Source organism: Pleurodeles waltl, chromosome 4_2, assembly GCF_031143425.1.
Source record: "Pleurodeles waltl isolate 20211129_DDA chromosome 4_2, aPleWal1.hap1.20221129, whole genome shotgun sequence".
In the NCBI taxonomy this organism is placed as follows: domain Eukaryota; kingdom Metazoa; phylum Chordata; class Amphibia; order Caudata; family Salamandridae; genus Pleurodeles; species Pleurodeles waltl.
This window is the reverse complement of record NC_090443.1, coordinates 81,875,955-81,900,076: the sequence shown is the minus strand read 5'-3', so window position 1 is coordinate 81,900,076 and position 24,122 is coordinate 81,875,955. Positions and strand designations below refer to the sequence as shown.

The following is a 24,122-nucleotide window of genomic DNA, read 5'->3' as shown; positions in this document are numbered from 1 at the left end:
CTTCTCTTTGACAACACTTATGGTGCGAGGGGCGAAAAACCTCAAAGATCGCTGAGACCCCGATGGTGAGGCATCGAAGCATGTTGACATCCGCCAAACGTAGCTTTGCTGAAGAAACGGAAGGACCATTATATGGTATGTCTTCTGGTGCTACCGGAGTCAAAGAGCAGGCAACTGAGATCAAACGGAATCGTTACTAGTGTTGAACACTGAGTCCAGTTGGTACACACCTGAAACCGATGTCAGAAAAAAAACAATCTAACATGGAGTTGATGCCCTTGTGCATTGCCAATTGAGGGAGTTGGTGCTTTATCTTGTCTTGAAAGACTTCTTGGAAGAAAAACAAGTTGCAAACATCTGAGACCAACACTAAAACGCAGGAGCATACAGAGAATGTGTTTCTGCAGCAGCATGTCCTACAAGCAGTTAATACTCTCAAAGCTGAAGTATAGCCATTCACCTTTTTCTCTATTATTAACCTGTTTCTTTATATTGTTTCTTATACAATTATTTTTTTATACACTCAGTACAGGACCGTTGTTTGCTTTCTAGCACAGAACAGTGGAGTTTTTTTTTGCCAGGGCTATTGGGAGACCAATTGCCTTCCATAGGTTACTACCTCGAAACGTGACCTCAGGTATGAGATGCAGACAAGAGCAGAAGTTCACCATTGTAAATCCAAGTTTACACACACACAATTCACCCTAGATTCTGCCAGGTAACCAGCAGAGACTGGGGTGTACTGCAGAGGGAAGATCTTAACCCTTGTAAAGGTTGAGGTGGTACAACATTTAATGGATAATAACAGCATGACGTCGGGTGAGAAGAGTAGTTCGGTAAGTTAGGATATACAGGCTATAAAACTCATCAGCCATTTACTTTTCTTTAAATTCAGTACACAAACTGTACTTGGAGGGGGTGCCTGCTTACTAAATGGAAATACGTGCTCACAAGGCTCTTACTTTCTGACCCACGACAGTCCTAGGCAAAGTGCAAGTGTACCTAAATGGTTTGCGGAATAGGCCATGTTACCCACTTCAATTTGATCACTCACAATATTATTTTAAAAAAAAAACATGGTTCCCAAGGACAGATCTGTTGCCTTAACAGGCTTGGCGACTGAATTGTCTCTCTCTCTCTCCTTCCACATCAGACTTTTTGTATAACGGAATCGAAAGACTCAAAAAAAACATTTTCTCAGCTCACTGAGATGCAATTAGCAAGGACAAAGACTCTCTCCTACCATAAATTATACACTTAGAGCCCTGAGGCTCCAGTATATAAACATAAATCAATCGCTGGAGTATTTTTCTTTGCTAAGCTCTGCACAGTCCATGTGGACAGAAGGTTAGACTTTAACACTGGAAGAATAAATTCTAGTTTAAATTCAAAACAATGCATTGCCTCCATCACTGTTAGTTACTCACCAATCCAGTACACAACCGTAAAAGCACACATTTTTAATCTGCAAAGCCAATTATATGGTTGAATACTTCGACTTCTTTTCAAACAAGAGGCAGGCAGCCAGTACTTCAATTTTTTACACTTTTATTTATAACAATATTCTGTGTTATTTACGTTGTAAAGAAATCCAACAAAACAAAATTATTAAAACGTTTCTTTTAAAATTTCCTGCCTCGCCTTCCTCCACAAAATAGAAAAAAAAGCATTGAGACATGCTATTAAAAAAGCTATCTTCAGTTCTGTTTTTTCCTGAAATGTCTTAATGGAGAAAAAAGCAGAACAATGGCACTTTGACAGAAACAAAGTTAGCTCAGGAAAAGGGCGTGAGGAATACTGTTTAAAAACATTGAAGAAAGTGAGGAGAATATACATTGTCTTGTTTATCCTGTCCCCTTCCTCATCACGGTGGGACAAGTGCTGCAAAGGTTTTTTAAAGTGTCCCCATCCCCAAATTAATTACTTTAAAGTGACTTGCACTTCCTCCCCTTATCCACTCCCCCCATAAAAAAAAAACTAAAAATAATAAAAGAAAAAACAAGCAGAGAGTTAAATGATGCATCTTAGGATAAGGTTTGATTCCAAATGAGAAGAGCTCCTGCTGAGGGTGCTCTCAGTGCAAAGCAGAAATGCAAACTAATATAAAGATTTTCTAGTTGGGTAGGGGGTTGATGAGAGGGCGGTGCTGTGGTGGGGATTTTTGGCTCACCTGTAGGGAGAGCAGTCACTCAAACAGAATCCTTTTAAAAAGGAATTGTTACCCTCCAGTTCCTTGTGAATATGCAATTCAGCCTGATGGTTCTCCCCTTTTCAAATATACTCAGAAATCAGGCAGTAGCCTCTAGCCAGGGATGTGAAATTTTAAGCTTCACACACGGGCACCTAGATCAGTGGCCTGCTTTGATGGATCCCTTTTGCATAACCTTCATGTTTGAGAAGTTTACTAAATTAGTGACTTAAACTTTGAGTGATAGAGACATAGAGAACATACCAGAAAAGCTTCTTGATCCAAAGAAGGACTACCAAGGGAACACCAGACACCTTCTAAATATATTACATATATTGGTGCTATATAAATATAGAGAGATGGCTGTATTGCCTATTTTCTACAAAGCAGCTGTGGTTGCCTGCCATTCCCCGATGAATGATCAGTAAGGGGTATTTCACAGCAAAGTGCAGCCTGCTGTGCATTCCACTTAGAGAGTCAGGCTAGTTATGGTCTTTCATAGGGCCCCCCTCAAACATACAAAAGTGTTTTGGTGGCGGAGGGGACCACAACATACAACTGTATTACGTTTGTGACTATGCTATTCAAAGCAATGAAAGATAAGACAAAACTGGATTCTAAATTCAATAATATTGCGAACTGAGAGAAAGATTTGCTGCTACGAAGGTTTACCAAAAAGAAAACATAACTTTGGAGGAACAGAGTATGGTGTCTGCCACCAATGTGTGTTAGAATAAAGGGAGAATTCCATAAAAAGGGTGTCTTTCAAGTTCATTTTTTTCATGATGTGTATATTCAAATGGGTAAAAGTGTGAAAAATATTCATGTCTTACAGCACCAGTGATAAAGCTACAGAGGAAAGTAAACTGGTAATTATGAAAACAGATTTTGAAAATGGAGGGTGTGTGAAAATAGAAGATTCAGTGTGTTGAATTTCAGATCAACTTTTGTCAAACTAAGCACAAAATAAAGAACCTGAGAGAGGATAACAGAGTTGTATCTTCCGAATAGTAGGTGTCAGAAAAGACAGATGAGCTTATTATGCTGGCAGAAATCCATCACCTAGGCCATCAACAACTAGGGATGATCAGCAGTGTCACAGCAGAATGTTTACAGAATTGCCTGAAGCCTCTTCTGGAACAACGGCGAGAGAGCAGACACTGACTTTTTTTTGGGAGGTGCAAAGCAACAGATGACTTACTAGAACATAAAGGCAGCCAGAGAGGAGCGATGACAAAGAACTCCCTCAAGGTATCCATAGCAATGGCACCACTGTAAGAAGTATGCTTGGAATTTATTTCTGCTGGGGCCTGGATAATACTTGCTTTACTTGGAAGAATGTGAGGTCACTCCAGCTATGGATCTCTAGGTTAACGATTCCTCTCTATACAGTATAATGCATTTACTCAGCCACACGACAAGTTAACTTGATTCCCAACTCACAGCAGCGTTGTGACCTTCAATGAGATGGCACTTTTTGAGCAATGCTAGAAGTCCTGAAACCTTCTGAGGACTCAAGGACTCACCACTTCTATTGTACACTTAAAAGGTTGCCATTCTGAATGAGACAAGTTGGTGCTGCAAGGCATTGACATCGTTGGTGCAACAGTGCACCAAATCTACAGCATTTAAAGGTCAGCAGTTCAGTGATTAATACAAGGAAGAACCTGCATTAGGAAACATGCATTCGGAAGTCAAATGATTACATCGCAGTACCCCAACAGGTTTTCAAAAACTAGGATAACTTTTTTTTGATTAGTCATATTGAATTACTGAAAATGTGCAATGAAGATTTGTTTGCAGGAATTCAAAATGTCACACACAGTGTTTTTCAATTCTTCTGGATTGAGATAAAGTGATTACAGGAATCAGGGTGATAGCCAAGCACTAGAAGATTGCTTAAAGGGAATACATTGATAAAGATAAGCATTAAAATAATCAAAGTCTGCAATCCACCATGCTTTCTGGGAGGGAATGGCGTAGACTTGACGCCTGGTCACAGATATCAAACATAACTGCTGGTGGTACCCTGGCATAAACAACGTACACAGGAATAAGTGGATCTCAGCAAAAAAGGTGGAGAAAGCTAGAATAGATTTAGTGAATATTAGGGGTTTGGCGTCATCATGAGGAAGAATGGATGAAGTTGGGGGCCCAATAGTGATTTTACTAATTACTCTCAGACAGGCTGACAGATTCACCAAATCTTACTAACCGAAACTGCCTAATTTGCTCCCATCCTGTTTGAAAGACTGCTGACCCAACAAGTGAATACATTCAATTGTATTGAGGGGACAACTTGCTCCGAAAGGAGGTCCAAACAGCTTCTATGGAATGATTTGTTAAAAATATGCAAAATAAAAATTAGTAGAGGAATACACAAACAGAAAGGAAGGGGAGAGGATTAGGTGGGAAGGGGTACACAAAAGACAGTAAGGAAAAGAATAGAGAGCCCAAACATGCCATCACATTCCTGTCCATGAAAGGACAATATTAAGGCAAATTCACACGCTAGGTTTGTGGGCCCATTCTGGAGCCCTGAGAAAATGATAGCCCACACGCACTAGAATAGCCCTGATTTAAAACATTAGATTAATCATAAATGTAAAAACTCTCCTCCTCTCAAAGCTGTCAGCTTGCTGACTTGAAGAACTTGATGGAAGAAGTTTGTGTTCTGAAAGATATTTTCTAATGGATGGTATGCCTCCAGAGACATTAATGCTCCTTGCAGGCTTTGGGAGAAAAGGTTTGTCTCCATACTAACAGGCCGGGCAATCTATGGGGTCTGGAATGTTGCAGGGCTCTTGTTACCCAACCCAACATAACACTGAACTGCAGCCTCACCTCAACAATTCATGATTCTTCTTAAAAACAGAAGGTACAACTTTAACATATCATATAATAATTTGTTCATTCTTTAAAATGTGCAAAAAACAAAGAAAAGCATACAAAAAAAATCTGCCATCAGGATTTTCTGAAACGTATCATTAAAAAGGCATTACTAAAAATGTTGGTACCGTGTAAATACAAGTGTATGGGAGCTGCACATTGGGGAAGGCGTTCTGGGCCCACCGTTACCTATTCTGAAGTTAACAAAATATAACAGTCAGGCCCCACTACCTATGAATGCCTCTTTATGTGTGATCTCCTTCATTAGGGTGTGTTAACCTCACTATCCAGGTCTATACCTTACACGTGGACTTGAGGGCCAAAGATTTCTGAGAGGCCATCAAACAGTCTGTGTCAAAGGGCTTGCAGAGTTGTGGCTAGAAGTGAAACCTCACTCTCAGCAGGCTACCTCCTACCTACAAGACCATCTGCCATTCCTTGCTCTGACCTTGAGGTAAGTGGTTATGCTTCACCTGCCTCTGATCACCAGAGGCCCCACAGGCCTGTCTCTCTACGAATGAACGAATATTTTCTTTATGAAAAAAAGACAATATATTACTTTTTTACTGTAGCTAACCCCTCCCTTGCACACAGGTGAGAACTCCCCAAGAATTGACCCAGGTCTAGCTCTCAGACAGGCTGATTTTCTGACTAGCAAAGCCTGGCTGAAACCGAAACGGATTAAACAAAGTAAGAGGAATGAAAGTCTCGATTCTAAACTGAGCGTACAAAGGACAATAGTCTCCACTGTGTCAAAAAGGGGTAGCAGATCAGCTCACGCTGTACACAGGGGCAGGCTTAGTGAGAAAGCAAACTCTACAAAAATGTTGGCACATCTACATTTCTTAAATGTAACGTTAAAAATGTATGCCCCCACAATCCTTTGCGCGTTCCCTGCCTGTTCTCTTGGACTCCGAGAGACCGTCTGCATAAGTTCCAGCAGCACACAGAGGCAGCAGCAAAAAAGTCAGTATAGAATCCGAAAAAATATCAAAGAAAATATAATACTGAGATCACATATATAAAAGTTGTCCTTCATTTGTACACTTTGTACAGTGTTCGGTTTGTCTTTTTTTTTCAGTTCCGTTTCCAGTACACGTCCAGCACCCTGGAGCTTTGCTCTATGCTAAGGGATCCCCAAGGTCATCATCCCCTCTCGAAAGCAGTTCCCGCTTCTCATCCGTGCTAGCCAAAGAGTTCCGGCTGTTCTGGGCTCCCATGTATAGCGTGGCGTAGACAGGGTTGGTGAAATTGGTGGGCTGCAGGGAGGTAAGCAAAGGGGAAGAAGAAAAGAGTGGGATTAGGAGAAGAAACCACAATTTCAACACCAACTGGTGTAAGACAGGTTGAGATGGACCATAAAATATATCTCATACATTAATAATGAAGTTTCGCCAACCCTTTGGAATAGGCCTTTGCTCACTCAGGGGGTCATTATGACCCGGCGGTCAGCTTAATTATGGAGGAAAGTACTGCCAACAGGCTGGTGGTACTTTTCTCCATATTATGACATTGGTACCGACCGCCGGGCTGGAGACTTCACTCTCCTGCCCGGCGGCCGTCACTTGCCCACCTGCAGGATTATGACCTTGCCTACCGCCATGGTTTTCATTGCATGCTTACCACCACGAAAACCATGGCGGTAGGGACTATCAGTGACATGGAATCCCTTCCCTGTCACTGATAGGGGACTTCCCTGCCCCCCTCCCCACTCCCCAGGTCCCCCCCAACACCCTCTTTCTCTCCAGACCCCCCCTTCATACACACACACCCCCTTCTCACACACACACACATTCACACACCCATTCCAACATTCATCCACACATGGATACATCCAATCACACACATACATACACCTAGCAGACACTGAAATACGCGACGGGTGCAACTGCACCCGTCGCACCTTCCCACTCCGCCGGCTCAATTCTGAGCCGGCATCCTAGTGGGAAGGTTGATTTGCCCTGGGCTGGCGGGCGGTCTTTTGGCGGCCGCCCGCCAGCCCAGGGCAAATCTCAGAATCACCGCCGCGGTCTTTTGACCGCGGTGCGGTGTTCTGACGGCGTCCGCCAAGGTCAGAATGACCCCCTTAGTCTTGGCAGTTTAGGAACAGCGAAATATGTTTAAGTACAGAAGTCTGGTTAGAAAACATGGGTCAAAACTAGGCTGCAACCCATCTACATTGATGGAAACAAGAGGGTATGTGACATAACAGAATGTCTTTCTTTCTTATAAAAAAAATGTTTTGACACGACACCCTTGCATAGGATGGCTAAGATTCCCTTCACCAGGATATTTGTGTGGTCTTCTGGGAAAGCATTCTGATTCAATAACCAGACCGATCCTCCCGTCTCAACTAATTTCCTAACTATAACACCGGACCTTTTATCAAAGTGGCACACATCTTGGCTATGAGGCCATTAAAGTAGTTTTGCTCTGGTTGGTTAAATATTATTCTGTAAACTAATGTTAATATCCTGGTTCTCTTTCTGTCCAAAGGAAGGTGATGGCTAGGAGGCCATTAAAGTAGTTTCGCTCTGGTTGGTTAAATATTATTCTGTAAACTAATGTTAATATCCGGATTCTCTTTCTGTCCAAAGGAAGGTGAAAATAGTGCTGCTGAATGTGTGGTCAAGCTGAAAAAGCCTTATCTGCAAATTATGTTTTTTTCACAGAAAATAATAGATTATTCTGCTGGCTAATGAGAGAGGGAAGAAGAAGAAAAAGACAGAGGGAAGAAGAAGAAAAAAAGAGAGGGAAGAAGACTAAGAGAGAAGAAGAGAGCAAAGAAGAAGAGAGGGAGGGAGGGAAGAAGAGAATAGAAGGAAGAGAGAAAGAAGAGAGAAGGAAGAGGGTCCCTCTAGCGGTGTAGGCAGGCATGGGGGGGCTCCTCGGGGTAGCCACCACCTGGGTAAGGCTGAGGGTCGCCTGTGGGTCACTCCTGCACTGAGGTTCGGTTCCTTCAGGTCCTGTCGGCTGCGGGTGCAGTGTGGGGTCCAGGTGTCAGGTCTCTTGTTACAGGCAGTCGCGGTCAGGGGAAGCCTCTAAATTCTCTCTGCAGGCGTCGCTGTGGGGGCTCAGGGTGGTCATCTCTGGTTACTCACGGGCTCGCAGTCGCCGGGGAGTCTTCCCTGAAGTGTTTGTTCTCTGGATCTCGAGCCGGAGGCGTAAGGTGCAGAGTGTGAAGTCTCATGATTCCGGCGGGAAACGTACAGTCTTTGAAAGTTGCTTCTTTGTTGCAAAGAAGTAGCTGGTTTTGAACAGGGCCGCTGTTCACAGGTGTTTCCTGGTCCTTTAGTCCAGGGCAGTCCTCTGAGGCTTCAGAGGTTGTTGGTCCCTGTCGGAAGCGTCGCTGGTTGCAGGTTTTCGAAGTTGGAGACAGGCCGGTAGGGCTGGGGCCAAAGCAGTTGTCGTCTTCCTCCTTCTCTGCAGGCTTGTAGGTCAGCAGTCCTCCTTGTTTCTTCAGGTTGCAGGAATCTAGTTTCCTAGGTTCTGGGGAGCCCCTAAATACTGAATTTAGGGGTGTGCTTAGGTCTGGGAGGGCAGTAGCCAATGGCTACTGTCCTTGAGGGTGTCTACACCCTCTTTGTGCCTCCTCCCTGTGGGGAGGGGGGCACATCCCTAATTTTATTGGGGGAATCCTCCAAACTCAAGATGGAGGATTTCTCAAGGCAGGGGTCACCTCAGCTCAGGACACCTTAGGGGCTGTCCTGACTGTTGGGTGACTCCTCCTTGTTTTTCTCATTATCTCCTCCAGCCTTGCCGCCAAAAGTGGGGGCAGTGGCCTAAGGGGTGGGCATCTCCACTTGCTGGGATGCCATGTGGCGCTGTCACAAAAGGGGTGAGTCTTTGAGGCTCACCACCAGGTGTTACAGTTCCTGCAGGGGGAGGTGAGAAGCACCTCCACCCAGTACAGGCTTTGTTCCTGGCCACAGAGTGACAAAGGCGCTCTCCCCATGTGGCCAGCAACATGGCTGATGTGTGGCAGGCTGGCAGAAACTGGCCAGCCTACACTAGAAGTCGGGTTAGTATTCAGGGGGCATCTCTAAGATACCCTCTGGGTGTATGTTACAATAAATCGCACACTGGCATCAGTGTGCATTTATTGTGCTGAGAAGTTTGATAACAAACTTCCCAGTTTTCAGTGTAGCCATTAGGGAACTGTGGAGTTCGTGTTTGACAAACTCCCAGACCATATACTCTTATGGATACCCTGCACTTACAATGTCCAAGGTTTTGCTTAGACACTGTAGGGTCATAGTGCTCATGCACATATGCCCTCACCTGTGGTATAGTGTACCCTGCCTTAGGGCTGTAAGGCCTGCTAGAGTGGTGTCTTACCTATGCCACAAGCAGTGTGAGGTTGGCATGGCACTCTGAGGGGAGTGCCATGTTGACTTAGTCTTTTTCTCCCCACCAGCACACACAAGCTGTGAGGCAGTGTGCATGTGCTGAGTAAGGGGACCCCAGGGTGGCATAAGACATGCTGCAGCCCTTAGAGACCTTCCCTGGCATCAGGATCCTTGGTACCAGTTACAAGGGACTTATCTGAGTGCCAGGGCTGTGCCAATTGTGGAAGCAAAGGTACAGTTTAGGGGGTAACCATGCCAAGGAGGCATTTCCTTACACCGACCAACTCTAAAGAAAGGACTCTGCAGCCTCCGGAACCACAAGGACCCGACACCTGAAGTCACCACTGTACCAGCCATCACCAACCCGAATGGGATTGGGGCTCCAGTGCCAACCAGGTTCCCCAGCTCCTCGGGGTAGGAGCCCACCATAGTTTCACCCCTCCTGGACTCCCCAAAGTCACCTGCATCCTCTGCACGCAGGCCCCACTCCCGCAGCCTCTGTGGTGAGAGAAACCAGACACCTAAAGCAACCACTGCACTCGTCACCTACGGCCTGAAATGAAGTGGGTCCCTGCTGTCAACCACAACCCCCAGCTCTCCTGAGCTCAAGTCCACTGTGGTTTCACTCCTCCTGGACTCCCTGACTAAGCCTACAGTCTCAGACCATAGTACACCTCAACTGCGAGTGCCTCTGGACATAGAAACCAGATGCCAAAGGACACCCCTGCATTAGTCGCACCTCGGCCTTGGAGAAGAGGACCAACTGTGCACCTATGTCCCGAGCACCCTACATTTGTTACCTACTGTAGGAGGCTGGCCCTCTATGTAGTGTGCAAAGCTAGGCACATTGTGCAGGGGGGTCCAGGCAACCACATGTTAGTTTATAGGGTTATAAAGTAGATCACCTACTGCTATTATTTTTAAGGTAGCTTGGTCGAGCATTTAGGTCAACCTTAGAGAAGTGCAAAGCATTTGTTGTACTCACTGTGTCAATCTTGCAACTCACACACTCAAAAGGAATAACTTGAGACCAATTTATAAAAAAATACTTCAGATTTTTATAATTTTTAAGGCCAAGATTACCAAAATTGGTTAAATACTTTGAGATATGAATTTTTGAAGTTTAATAAAAATATAGTTTATTTGTGCGTAATTACGCACCACAGAAATCAATGGAAAATCACCTTTAAAAATACATATAAAATTGTTCAGTTGGTTTACCAAGTTCTTCTTTTGTAGGTTGGTCGAGGTTATCGGTGGACACAGTGTGCCAGCTGGAGAAGTTCGGGCGTCTCCTGGTTCCGGCAGGAGCAGCGATCAAAGGTCTGTGGAGCTGGTGCAAGGCCACTGTCAGGACCACTTGGAAAAACACTGCACAGGTAGGTTTAAAGATGGTTCCTTGGGGTTCCCTTGGAGTGTCGAGGTCGCAAGGGGTGTGGGACCCTTAGGGCATAGCAGGTTGTTTGGTGCAGGGCACAGGGCAGCCGGGTGCAGAGCTAATCAGTGAGCCAGGAGCTGTGCGCAAGGATGCCCTCAGAAGAAGGAGGTAAGTCGGTTTAAGGGTCATTTGAAGGACAACGCAAGGCAAGAGGTGAGAGGTGTTCTTGAAGTCCCTCGACTGGGGCTTCCTCCTGGTCCTTTTTCAGCCCCGGGCGGGCTGGTTCTCTTGGTGTCCGAAGTTAGCTGACCAATACCCAGGATACTGGTACGGTTTGACCTTTGGAGGGCACATTGTCACCAAACTTGGCACACTTGCAGGGGTTGTCCTCGCGGTCGTTGGTGTGTCGTTTGGTCCAGCTGCGGCATCCGGTTTAACAGTTAGCGTGACCCTCACTGGCTTGCTGGTTTCTTGCAGTTGTAGAGTAGTACCTCCACTCTGGAGGGAGTTCTATGGAGATTTTTGAAGCCTGAAGGTCCTCTGAGGTTCTATAGAGTTTTCAAGTTGTCCAACAGCTCCTTAGCAGGCCATTGTCGGGTCCTGGGTGCAGCAGGCAGGGTTTGTTGCCTTTTCTTTGTTGCAACAGGTCCAAAGTTCTCGTGCCTTGGAGCTGGGCTTCTTTTGTCCGTCAAATCCGATTTCCTGGTCTAGGGATGCCCACTAAATACTGTATTTAGTGGGCATGTTAGGGGGTGACCAGGTAGTGACCAATGGGTCATCTACCTTTGGGTGGCTACACCCACTAAAGTGACCACTGGCTATTTTCCTTCCATCTAAGATGGAGGAAAATGAAATGGAGTGCCCACCTCGCAGGCATCACCTTAGGGGTGGTGCATGCCAGGTGGGGCCACTCCTCCAGCTCTTTGAGTTTCCGGCTGTTGCTCCCGCCAAAACTGGGGGTTTGCGTGGGGTTACCATCTGCTGCTAGCAGCAGGCCTGGGGGTTGAGTTTCAAAGGCGGTTAGCCCTTTGAAGCTCGCCTTTAGGGCAGTGCACATTCCTGAGGGAGGGGGCGTTGGCAACTCCACCCAGGAAGGGCTTTGATCTACAAATCAGAGAGACTGATCTCTCCCCCAAGGTTTGTAGATTGGGTGTCTGGAGGTGGCAGGCTGGATAGAACCAGTCAGCAACCATACTAGGGTAGTTAGCTTTTGCAGGAGGCACCTCTAAGGTGACCCCTGGGTACTTTTAAGGATAAATCCAATACTGGTACCAATTTGGATTTATCATTCTGAGTTGTTTGATACCAAACAACCCAGGGTTCAGAGTGGCCATCATGTAGCTGAGAAACGTGTATTGACCAGTGTCCAGCACATGTAGTAAAATGGCTGCTCTGTTCACTCACTATGTCCCAGGTTTGGCAAGGGCACAGTGGGGGCAGATTGCTCATGCAGCTATGCCCTCACATAAAATATGGCGCACCATGATTTAAGGCTGGAAGGCCTGCCAGAGGGGGTGTCTTATCCATTGTGTATGCAGTGTATATTGGACAGGGCACACAGGCAGTGTGCCATGTCAGGATTGTTTTTTAGGCTTGCACCAGGACACTCAGCCTGCATCTGGATGCATGGCCCTAGAGGCTAGCACAATCAGTGCTCCTGCCCTCAGGGGCCTACCGTTAGTACCCCATGCCCTGTGTACCTAAGTACCTTTTACTAGGGACTTATAGTGGTAGCTTAAGGTGTATCCAATTGTGCCAATGCATCACAACAGTTTTAGGGAAATAGCTCTAGCCCAGGGAACCTGGTTAGCAGGGCCCCTGGCACTACAATTTCTAGGCTACATCATACATCAGGCAAAACGTGGGGGCTAACCATGTCAAAAGGAAGCCTTTTCTCACACCTAACGGTTGGTTTTCCACAACTAGCTTCCTCGCCAGAGCCTGCAGCCTATTTCCACGGAGATCAATCCCCATTGGGCACCTGTTGCCGTACTACACTTCTGCAACCGGCCACCCTAGTGCTGCTCTGAGTGACCTGGAGGTGTGGTCCTGATCCTTGCTCAGGCCTTACCATAAGTCTCTGAGATTGGTCTTGTAAGTCGTCATAAATTACCTGTTTGCGGACTTTGTCTTCCTCCCACAGGTTAACATTGAAGAACTCATAAATTGCACTGTGTTCATTTTTGCAAGTGAAAAGTATTTATGCCTAAAACTGTGCTTATCTTGTAACAAAGTTCTTGGTTTCAAAGTATATATAAAAAGAAGTGTTTTTCGAAACTGGTCTCAGACTTACTCGAAGTGTGTGCCTCATTTATACCCTCTACGAGTTCAACAAATGCTCAGCACTATCCTCTGATAAGCCTAAATGCTCGCTCACACTACCACAAAATAGAAGATTAGTCCTATCCACTTTTGCCTCTGCAAACTAATTGGGGATCCACTGGACTCTCTCCATAGTGTACTTCCTTTCAGTGCCCCATGTAGAGGATCAGCTTCCTACATAGGGTTGTAGCCTATAAAGTCAATGGTGGCACCCTTTTTGCATGAGGAGTGTGCTTTGGGGGAGAAGGTGTCGCACTTAGTGTGTGCTTGGCCTTGGTAAAAGAGGTTTGTATGCATTTGCTTTTCCATCTTTCAATAGCTGCCTTGGAGATGAGGTGCCTCATGTGAGGCTAGTCACAGGTTACCAAAAAATGTTTACTCTACGGAAGGATACCTAGTGCTACCCATGCTGTACATGAGTGCCCTTTCAAAATGTATTATGTTTAAGGCCCTTTCTGCTACGGAGTCAGGATGTTGGAAGAAGGCAGGCAGCTCATTGTCTGATTAATTAGATATGGTCACACTCCCTTTGGTAGGAACTTGGGATTGGTCACAAGTCTATTCTTGTGAACCTGAAAGAGAAGTTGTACACCTGTAATCCTAGTTCTCTTCCAGGGAAATCTTCTTCAAAGTCATGAGCACAGAATAGTGAAACCCATGTGAGGGGATCCTGGAGCACTTCTTACATAACAAGTTACTTACCTTTGGTAACATTTTATCTAGTGGAGACTCTGTCTAGCTGCAGATTTGTTACCATAGACTTATCTCCTGGCTTCAGACTGGATCCGTAAACTTTTCTTGAGTAGTACTCCTGCGATGGTAGGTGGTGGTGTTCGGCTCAGTGTGGCATTGTCCGCACCAGAAGTGACTTGTGCAGTGCCTAAATAGGCGTTACCCCAGTGTGCCGACATCAGTTCCTTTTTGAGACTTTCCATGTCAGGAGCGTAAAGTAACAAAGAACACTGGTGTGGAAAAACTAGGACCATGAAAGGGAACTAGCCCTGTCCCTAGAAATCTGTTCCCAGAGTGTTAATGATGGGTGGATCAGTAGGAAAGTTACACTTTTTGGCATGGTTACCCCCACTTTTTGCCTGTTTATCAGTGTGTTTAGACTAGTTTCACTGGGATCCTGCTAACCAGGATCCCAGTGATTGTGCTCTCTCCTCCAAATTTGGTTACTTTGGTACCCTTTACACCCCCACAACTGCCATACTGGTATACCTCAGTAAATCACTAGTATATAGTACATGGGTACCCAGAGCATTGGTACACCAGGGGTCCCTCATGGGCTGCAGCATGTATTATGCCACCCATGGGAGCCCATGCAATCTGTGTCTGCAAGCCTGCCATTGCAGCCTGCGTGAAAAAGGTGCATGTATCCTTTCTCTACTGGTCACTGCACCAGGTCAATGTAGGTCATCCCTATGGTAGACTCTCCTAGCCCAGAGGGTAGGGTGCAGGTGCCTGTGTGTGAGGGCACCCCTGCATGAGCAGAGATGCCCCTACGAACTCCAGTAACAATGCACTGGACTTCCTAGGTCAGGGAAGCCATTTTACCCATATACTGGCCACCACTACCTGTGATCCAGCTACATAATGGTAACTCCGAACCTAGGTATTTTTGGTATCAAACAAGTCGGAATCATACCTCAATACTAATGGTGGCATGATCAGATGCACTCTGGGGGCTCCTTAGAGGACCTCCCCCAAGCATTGCTCCTACCAGTCTTTCAGGGTTTGTGGGGAGCCCATGCTGGTGCAGCCCCGCAGACAGGGTTCTGCCCTCCTGCTGCTTGACCAGCTCAGGCAGGGGAAGGCAGAACAAAGGATTTCCTGTGCGAGAGGGAGGCAAAACCCTCTCCCTTGGAAGTGGGTGTTACAAGGCTGGGGAGGGGTAGGCTCCATAAGCCACCGGGTTGCTTTGAAGGGCACATTTGGTGCCCTCCTTGCATAAACTGATTGGCACTAGTCCAGGGACCCACGGTTCCTGCTCTGGAGTGACACTGGACAAAGGAAAGGGGAGTGACCACTCCCCTTGTCCATCACACAGCTCCCCCAGATGGCCACTTGATTCTGCCATCTTGGAAATAAGATGTGCAGGAGCCCCTGAGTGGCCAGGTCAGGCAGGTGACGTCAAGGCTATTTTGGGTCCAGCCGGGGAAGCTGTTACTCCTCCTTGGAGGGATACGGCGGAGCATAAAAAGTAGGCCGAGTTATGGATTGGCCTATGTGAAAGGGAGTGGCCATTTTTGGTGGAAAGGAGGTGTAGGAAGTTGGCTCTGTATATACTATCTCAAAGTGAGGGATAGTGTGTACAGAGTCCAATGGTTCCCCTTAGAGGTTGATAGTGGCAAAATTAGATAATACTAATGCTCTATTTTGTGGTAGTGTGGTCGAGCAGTAGGCTTATCAGAGGGTAGTGTTAAGCATCTGTACACACACAGGCAATACATGAGGAACACACACTCAAAGACTTAACTCCAGGCCAATAGTTTTTTTTTTTTTTATAGAAAAATATATTTTCTTAATTTATTTTTAGAACCACAAGATTCAAATTTGAGGTAAGTACATAAAATGCAAGGTACTTCACACAGATAAGTATAGAACTTTGATTTAAAACAGTAGTACACACCGTTTTGGGTAAAATGGCAATAAGCTATTTTAAAAGTGTACACAGTGCAAAAATCAACAGGTCCTGGGGGAGGTAAGTTTGGTTAGGTTTCTCAGGTAAGTAAAGCACTGACACATTCTGGCCCCCATTACAACCCTGGCGTTCATTGACCGCCAGGGTTGTTTTGGTGGATTTCACCATCAGCAGGCTGGCGGTGAAATCCTTGGCATTGCGACCGCGGCAGAAGCGCCGCGGTCGCACCGCCGGGACCGCCGGTTTCCCGCCACTTTAGTCCCGGCGGGAGTAATCCTTCAGGGCAGCGCTGCCCAGGGGATTACGAGTCCCCCTCACGCCGGCCTTTTCATGGCGGTTTGCACCGCCATGAAAAGCTGGCGGAAAGGGGAGTCGCGGGGCCCCCTGCCACGGCCCCGTGCAGCTTTTCAGACAGTGAAAAGCGCGATGGGTGTAACTGCACCCGTCGCACAGCCGCAACACCGCCGGCTCCATTTGGAGCTGGCTCCTGTGTTGCGGCCCAGCGGGGATCTCATAATGGCTGTGACGCAAGTGCGGCCGCAATGGCGGCCGCCCAGCGGTCAGACCTTGGTGGCCGGCTTCAGCCGCCCGCCAAGGTCGTAATGCCCCCCTCTGTCTCCTGGGCATAGGCAGCCCACCTTTGGGGGTTCAAGGCAACCCCAAAGACCCAGCACCAGCAACAAAGGGCCAGTCAGGTGCATAGGTCAAAGGAGGGCCCAAAATACACAGGTGCCTATGGAGAACAGGGGTGCTCCGGTTCCAGTCTGATGGCAGGTAGGTACCTGCGTCCTCGGGGAGCAGACCAGGGGAGTTTTGTAGAGCACTGGTGGGTACACACACAAGCACACAAAGCACACCCTCAGCGGCACAGGGGCGGCCGGGTGCAGTGTGCAAAGTAGGTGTCGGGTTTGCCATTGAAAGCAATGGAGGGACCCGGGGGTCACTCTGGCGATGCAGGCAGGGCACAGGGGGGCTTCTCGGGACAGCCACCGACTGGGCTAGGAAGAGGGCCACCTGCTGGTCACTCCTGCACTGGTAGGTGGTTCCTCTCGGTCCTGGGGGCTGCGGGTGCAGTGCTTGGTCCATGCGTCGGGTTCCTTTGTTACTAGGCAGTCGCGTTCAGGAGGAGTCTCTGGATCCTCTCTGCAGACGTCTCTGTGGGTGTGCAGGGAGGTCGACTCAGGGTGTCCACGTCATTGGAGTCACCTGGGAATCCTCTCTGCGGTGTTGGTTGTCCTGGACTCGGATCTGGGGGCATCGGGTGCAGAGTGGCGGGAAGTGAGAGTCTCTTTAAAGTTGCTTCTTTGTTCAAGTTTGTTGCTGTTTCTGAACAGTGCCGCTGTTCTCGGGAGGTTCTTGGTCCTTTGGGTGTAGGGCAGTCCTCCCAGTTCTCAGAGGTCGCTAGTCCCAATGGATGCGTCGCTGTGAAGGTTCTTGGAGTCTAGAGACAGGCCGGTAGGGCTGGGGCCAAGTCAATTTTTCGTCTCCGTCATCACTGCAGGGCTTTCAGGTCAGCAGTCCTTCTTCTTGTTGTAGGTTGCAGGAATCTGATATCCTGGGTTCAGGGTTGCCCCTAAATACTGAATTTAGGGGTGTGTTTAGGTCTTTGGGGGGGGGGGGGGGGAAGGGCAGTAGCCAATAGGGTGGCTAAAACCTCTTTGTGCCTCCTCCCTGAGGGGAGTGGGGCCCACCCTATTCCTATTGGGGGAATCCTCCAAACTTAAGATGGAGGATTTCTAAAGGCAGGGGTCACCTCAGCTCAGGGCACCTTAGAGGCTGTCCTGACTGGTAGGTGACTCCTCCTTGTTTTCCTCATTATCTCCTCCGGACTTGCCGCCAAAAATGGGGGCTGTGTCCGGAGGGGCGGGCATCTCCACTAGCTGGGTTGCCCTGGGGCGCTGTAACAACAGGCATGAGCCTTTGAGGCTCACAGCCAGGTGTTACAGTTCCTGCAGGGGGAGGTGAGAAGCACCTCCACCTAGTGCAGGCTTCGTTCCTGGCCACAGAGTGACAAAGGCACTCACCCCATGTGGCCAGAAACTCGTCTGGTTGTGGCAGGCTGGCAGGAACTGGTCAGCCTAACACTAGGAGTCAGGCTGGCATGCAGGGGGCATCTCTAAGATGCCCTCTGTGTGCATTTTGCCATACATCCCACACTGGCAACAGTGTGCATTTATTGTGATGAGAAGTTTGATACCAAACTTCCCAGATTTCAGTGTAGCCATTGTGGAACTGTGGAGTTCGTATTTGGCAGACTCCCAGACCATATACTCTTTATGGCTACCCTGCACTTACAATGTCTAAGGTTTGGCTTAGACACTGTAGGGGCATAGTGCTCGTGCAACTATGCCCACACCTGTGCTATAGTGCACCCTGCCTTAGGGCTGTAAGGCCTGCTAGAGGGTTGACTTACCTATGCCACAGGCAGTGGGTTGAGGGCATGGCACTCTGAGGGGAGTGCCCTGTCGACCTAGTCATTTACTTCCCACCAGTACACACAAGCTGTGAGGCAGTGTACATGTGATGAGTGAGGTGTCTCCAGGGTGGCATAATACATGCTGCAGCCCTTAGAGACCTTCCCTGGCCACAGGGCCCTTGATACCAGTTATAAGGGACTTATCTGTGTGCCAGAGCTGTGCCAATTGTGGGAACAAAGGGACACTTTAGGGAAAGAACACTGGTGCTGGGGCCTGGTTAGTATGGTCCCTGCACACTTTCAATCATAACTGGCATCAACAAAAGGCAAAAAAGTTAGTGGGTAACCATGCCAAGGGAGGCATTTCCCTACAGGAGGCCTTCATCTGAAGTACCAGTTTTCCTGGGAAGATGATCATATATGGAGGCTTGGATGACATAACCTGAAGAGCGCTGACCCTCTGGGCATATAACAACGCCACAAGGGAGGCTGCCTGATGGTAAGGAGCCTGAGAGGACAATTGTGCAAGGCTTCAAAGGGAGCGCAAATAAGGAAGGTGTGGACAAGACTGAGGTCCCACCGAGGCATAAGGAACGGAGAAGGTGGAGACAGAAGTTGTAAACCTTCCAAAGATCTATTTACAATAGGGGATTTGAAGCAGGATAGCTGATCAGGCAACCACAGGAAAAGCTGAAAAAGCTGAAAGATAGCCCTTCAAAGTACTCAGAGCAGAGCCCTGCTGGGCAAGAGAAAGACTGAAGAGAAGAACCAGAGAAAGGGGGACAGCAGGAGGATCGATCTGTTTTTCTGCAATCAAAGCCACATATTTTCCCCAACTGCAGGTGTAAGGAAATGCCTCCTTGGCATGGTTGCCCCCTGACTTTTTGCCTTTGCTGATGCTATGTTTACAATTGAAAGTGTGCTGAGGCCTGCTAACCAGGCCCCAGCACCAGTGTTCTTTCCCTAACCTGTACTTTTGTATCCACAATTGGCAGACCCTGGCATCCAGATAAGTCCCTTGTAACTGGTACTTCTAGTACCAAGGGCCCTGATGCCAAGGAAGGTCTCTAAGGGCTGCAGCATGTCTTATGCCACCCTGGAGACCTCTCACTCAGCACAGACACACTGCTTGCCAGCTTGTGTGTGCTAGTGAGAACAAAACGAGTAAGTCGACATGGCACTCCCCTCAGGGTGCCATGCCAGCCTCTCACTGCCTATGCAAGTATAGGTCAGTCACCCCTCTAGCAGGCCTTACAGCCCTAAGGCAGGGTGCACTATACCATAGGTGAGGGTACCAGTGCATGAGCATGGTACCCCTACAGTGTCTAAACAAAACCTTAGACATTGTAAGTGCAGGGTAGCCATAAGAGTATATGGTCTGGGAGTTTGTCAAACACGAACTCCACAGCACCATAATGGCTACACTGAAAACTGGGAAGTTTGGTATCAAACTTCTCAGCACAATAAATGCACACTGATGCCAGTGTACATTTTATTGTAAAATACACCACAGAGGGCACCTTAGAGGTGCCCCCTGAAACTTAACCGACTGTCTGTGTAGGCTGACTAGTTCCAGCAGCCTGCCACACTAGAGACATGTTGCTGGCCCCATGGGGAGAGTGCCTTTGTCACTCTGAGGCCAGTAACAAAGCCTGCACTGGGTGGAGATGCTAACACCTCCCCCAGGCAGGAGCTGTAACACCTGGCGGTGAGCCTCAAAGGCTCACCCCTTTGTCACAGCCCAGCAGGGCACTCCAGCTTAGTGGAGTTGCCCGCCCCCTTCGGCCACGGCCCCCACTTTTGGCGGCAAGGCTGGAGGGAACAAAGAAAGCAACAAGGAGGAGTCACTGGCCAGTCAAGACAGCCCCTAAGGTGTCCTGAGCTGAGGTGACTCTAACTTCTAGAAATCCTCCATCTTGCAGATGGAGGATTCCCCCAATAGGGTTAGGATTGTGACCCCCCTCCCCTTGGGAGGAGGCACAAAGAGGGTGTACCCACCCTCAGGGCTAGTAGCCATTGGCTACTAACCCCCCAGACCTAAACACGCCCTTAAATTTAGTATTTAAGGGCTACCCTGAACCCTAGAAAATTAGATTCCTGCAACAACAACAAGAAGGACTGCCTAGCTGAAAACCCCTGCAGAGGAAGACCAGAAGACAACAACTGCCTTGGCTCCAGAAACTCACCGGCCTGTCTCCTGCCTTCCAAAGAACTCTGCTCCAGGGACGCCTTCTAAAGGGACCAGCGACCTCTGAATCCTCTGAGGACTGCCCTGCTTCGACGACGACAAGAAACTCCCGAGGACAGCGGACCTGCTCCAAAAAGACTGCAACTTTGTTTCCAGAAGCAGCTTTAAAGAACCCTGCAACTCCCCGCAAGAAGCGTGAGACTTGCAACACTGCACCCGGCGACCCCGACTCGGCTGGTGGAGAACCAACACCTCAGGGAGGACCCCCGGACTACTCTACGACTGTGAGTACCAAAACCTGTCCCCCCTGAGCCACCACAGCGCCGCCTGCAGAGGGAATCCCGAGGCTTCCCCTGACCGCGACTCTCTGAAACCTAAGTCCCGACGCCTGGAAAAGACCCTGCACCCGCAGCCCCCAGGACCTGAAGGACCGGACTTTCACTGGAGAAGTGACCCCCAGGAGTCCCTCTCCCTTGCCCAAGTGGAGGTTTCCCCGAGGAAGCCCCCCCTTGCCTGCCTGCAGCGCTAAAGAGATCCCTTGATCTCTCATAGACTAACATTGAAAACCCGACGCTTGTTTCTACACTGCACCCGGCCGCCCCCGCGCTGCTGAGGGTGAAATTTCTGTGTGGGCTTGTGTCCCCCCCGGTGCCCTACAAAACCCCCCTGCTCTGCCCTCCGAAGACGCGGGTACTTACCTGCAAGCAGACCGGAACCGGGGCACCCCCTTCTCTCCATTCTAGCCTATGCGTTTTGGGCACCACTTTGAACTCTGCACCTGACCGGCCCTGAGCTGCTGGTGTGGTGACCTTGGGGCTGCTCTGAACCCCCAACGGTGGGCTACCTTGGACCAAGAACTGAACCCTGTAAGTGTCTTACTTACCTGGTAAAACTAACCAAAACTTACCTCCCCCAGGAACTGTGAAAATTGCACTGTGTCCACTTTTTAAATAGCTATTTGTGAATAACTTGAAAAGTATACATGCAATTGAAATGATTCAAAGTTCCTAATGTACTTACCTGCAATACCTTTCAAACAAGATATTACATGTTAAATTTGAACCTGTGGTTCTTAAAATAAACTAAGAAAATATATTTTTCTATAACAAAACCTATTGGCTGGATTTGTCTCTGAGTGTGTGTACCTCATTTATTGTCTATGTGTATGTACAACAAATGCTTAACACTACTCCTTGGATAAGCCTACTGCTCGATCACACTACCACAAAATAGAGCATTAGTATTATCTATTTTTACCACTATTTTACCTCTAAGGGGAACCCATTGGACTCTGTGCATGCTATTCCTTACTTTGAAATAGCACAAACAGAGCCAACTTCCTACAGCAGGCATATACCGTCTTCGTGGAAGGATGCCTGGCTGCCAAGATAACACTACACACTTCGGGTGGAAGGCCAAAAGATGTCAAATGATGCCGCTCAATCTCCACACAAGAAGGCAGAATGTTGATAGATTCGGGTAGATAACCCTCCACTTCTGCTGTGACAGAAGATCCTCCTAAAGGGGCAGCCTGATCGGATGACCCGTGGCTATGATCAACTGCTCGGGATACCCAACTCTCCTTGACCAGTCCGGAGTCATAAGGGTGACTATGATCTGGTAGTTCCTGATCTTCTTAAGAACTCTGGGTAGGGGTGACATGGGTGGAAAGGCTTACACAAGGCCTGACCTCCAGTCGAGAAGACCAGCGTCGCCAAGCGTGAGGCACCTTGGAAACTCCAGCACATAAAATTGATGACACTGCACATTCTCTGTGTTGGCGAACATATCTAAAGCTCTCCCAACCCTTGAAAGAGAACAGAGAACTTACCCCACCTGCAGATGCAGACGCCTTTTGTGATCCGCTAGGCATCTTCAGCTGAGTTTGCCTGCCAGGTGTTGAACCACTAGGGAGCTGCCATGACATTCCAGCCATGTCCACAGGGGCAAGGCCTCTTGACAGAGCACCCACAACCCTACCTCCCCCTATGTGTTGCAGTACCACATGGCGGGGGGGTTGTCCATGAACTCCTGCACTAGCCTCCCCTTGATGGAGGGTAGAAATGCTTTCAATGCAGTCGTATCACTCAGATCCCCAACAAGTTGATGTGCAGTCCGGATCCGTGGGAGACCCGAGGCTTCTGATCTCCCAGATGGGCACCCCATCCCAGAAGTGATGCATCTGTCACTACTGTCAAATCTGTTGGGGAAAGGGGTTAGTCACTGACCAAATCATGGTTCAGAAGCCACCACTGCAGATCTTGTGCAGTACCCTCCAAAATCTGAACCATGACGAAGAGACTTCCCTAATGCTGCACCCACTGTAAGAAATATCTGTCCCGCAAGTCCAACCATCCATTCAGTCTCCCAGGTCCAGGGCAGACAGAACTCGGGCCAGTGTGAGCATTTTGAACTTCTCTTTTGTCAAGAAGAGTCTGGGAAGGAGCAGGTCTAGGACAGGACGAAGTCCTCCATCCTTCTTTGGCACCAGAAAGTAGCAGGTATAACAAACACAACGGACTTCTGTTACAGGTACCCTCTCTCTAGGTCTCCCTTGGCCAAGAAAGCCTGTACTTCTTGACGGAGCAAGGAGAGATGGTCCTCCACCAGCCATTCATAAGGGGGTGGCACAGGTCGGGGAGAGTGACAAAGGAGTCTGATGTCAGTAACTGCCAGTGGGGGAGGTGATGACATATCCTGCCTTCCACTAGGTACCAATGATGGCATGAGGGCAAACTAAAGAGGCTTGGTAGCAGCAGAAGGTGGTGGGTGGTGGACTGACCAGACGGCTGGCTGCCTGTACCATGTTGTCAGAGAGAACTGCACCGTAGGCCACAAAAAGGCTTGAAAGACTGTTGTGGCTGGGAGGGAATGGGTGCGGCTGGAGACTCCTTCAGTGGCCACGAAAGGGGCAGAAGGCGGACTGGTGTTGGAAAGGGGCAACAGACAAGCCCAAGGACCTAGCTGTAGCTCTGCTGTCCTTAAACCACTCCAGTGCTGGATCTGCCTCTTGCCAAAATAGTGAGGGCCATCAAAGGGCATGTCCATGAGGGAAGCCTGGACATCGTCTGAAAAGCCATTCCTTCTAAGCTAGGCGTTGCGCTGAAAGGCCACCAAGGATAAAATCGATCTGCCCAGCTAGTCGGTCGTGTAAAGCCCACAATTTATGGTGAACTTAGCTGTATCTCACCCATCAGCAATAGCTTGGATAAGCATGGCTTGGGCCTCTTCGGAGACCAGAGGCAGCACTTGTGCAACGGAGTCCTATACAGAACGGGTCTTATGGCACAAGGTGTTCACTTACGACTGTGATTCGCTGGTGGAAGAGGACATTATCTTGCCAAAGTTATCCAGCATCTTGCATTTCCTATCCAGGAGTGGTAGGGAATGCACTGGGATTAACCGTGGATGTGGAGGCTCGGACCACCAAACTCTCCAAGTTGGGGTTCTCAGTAAGGAAAATGGGGTGCCCAGGAACTGGACGATGGCAGTGGGCAATCGTCCTTAGCACACGAGCCCCTGTGTAGGGCATGGACCAGCCCTGAGCAGGACGTCTGTAAGGGCTTCATTGAAGGGGAGTACGTTTTCAGAAGGGGAAACTCCTGGCAGAAGCACCTCTGTCAAGATATTTGTCTTGACTGTTACTGTGGGCAACTGAAGGTCCAACACCTCAGCTGCTCTATGCACCACTACTGCTTAAGAGGCTCCCTCCTCTGTAGCCAAGACAGGAGGAGAGACCAGGCCATTG

At 48.4% G+C, this 24,122-nt stretch overlaps 1 protein-coding gene across 2 annotated transcripts in view; it reads right to left on the bottom strand.

The window, feature by feature from the left end:
• Positions 1 to 1,531: 1,531 nt before the first annotated feature.
• Positions 1,532 to 24,122, bottom strand: part of LRP1 (LDL receptor related protein 1) — a 1,410,884-nt gene continuing 1,388,293 nt past the window's right edge. For both annotated transcript variants that reach the window (XM_069230782.1, XM_069230783.1), the window contains exon 89: positions 1,532 to 6,336. In XM_069230782.1, the coding sequence (XP_069086883.1) occupies positions 6,199 to 6,336 (138 nt within the window). In that variant the 3' untranslated portion in view covers positions 1,532 to 6,198. The remainder of the gene's footprint in view (positions 6,337 to 24,122) is intronic.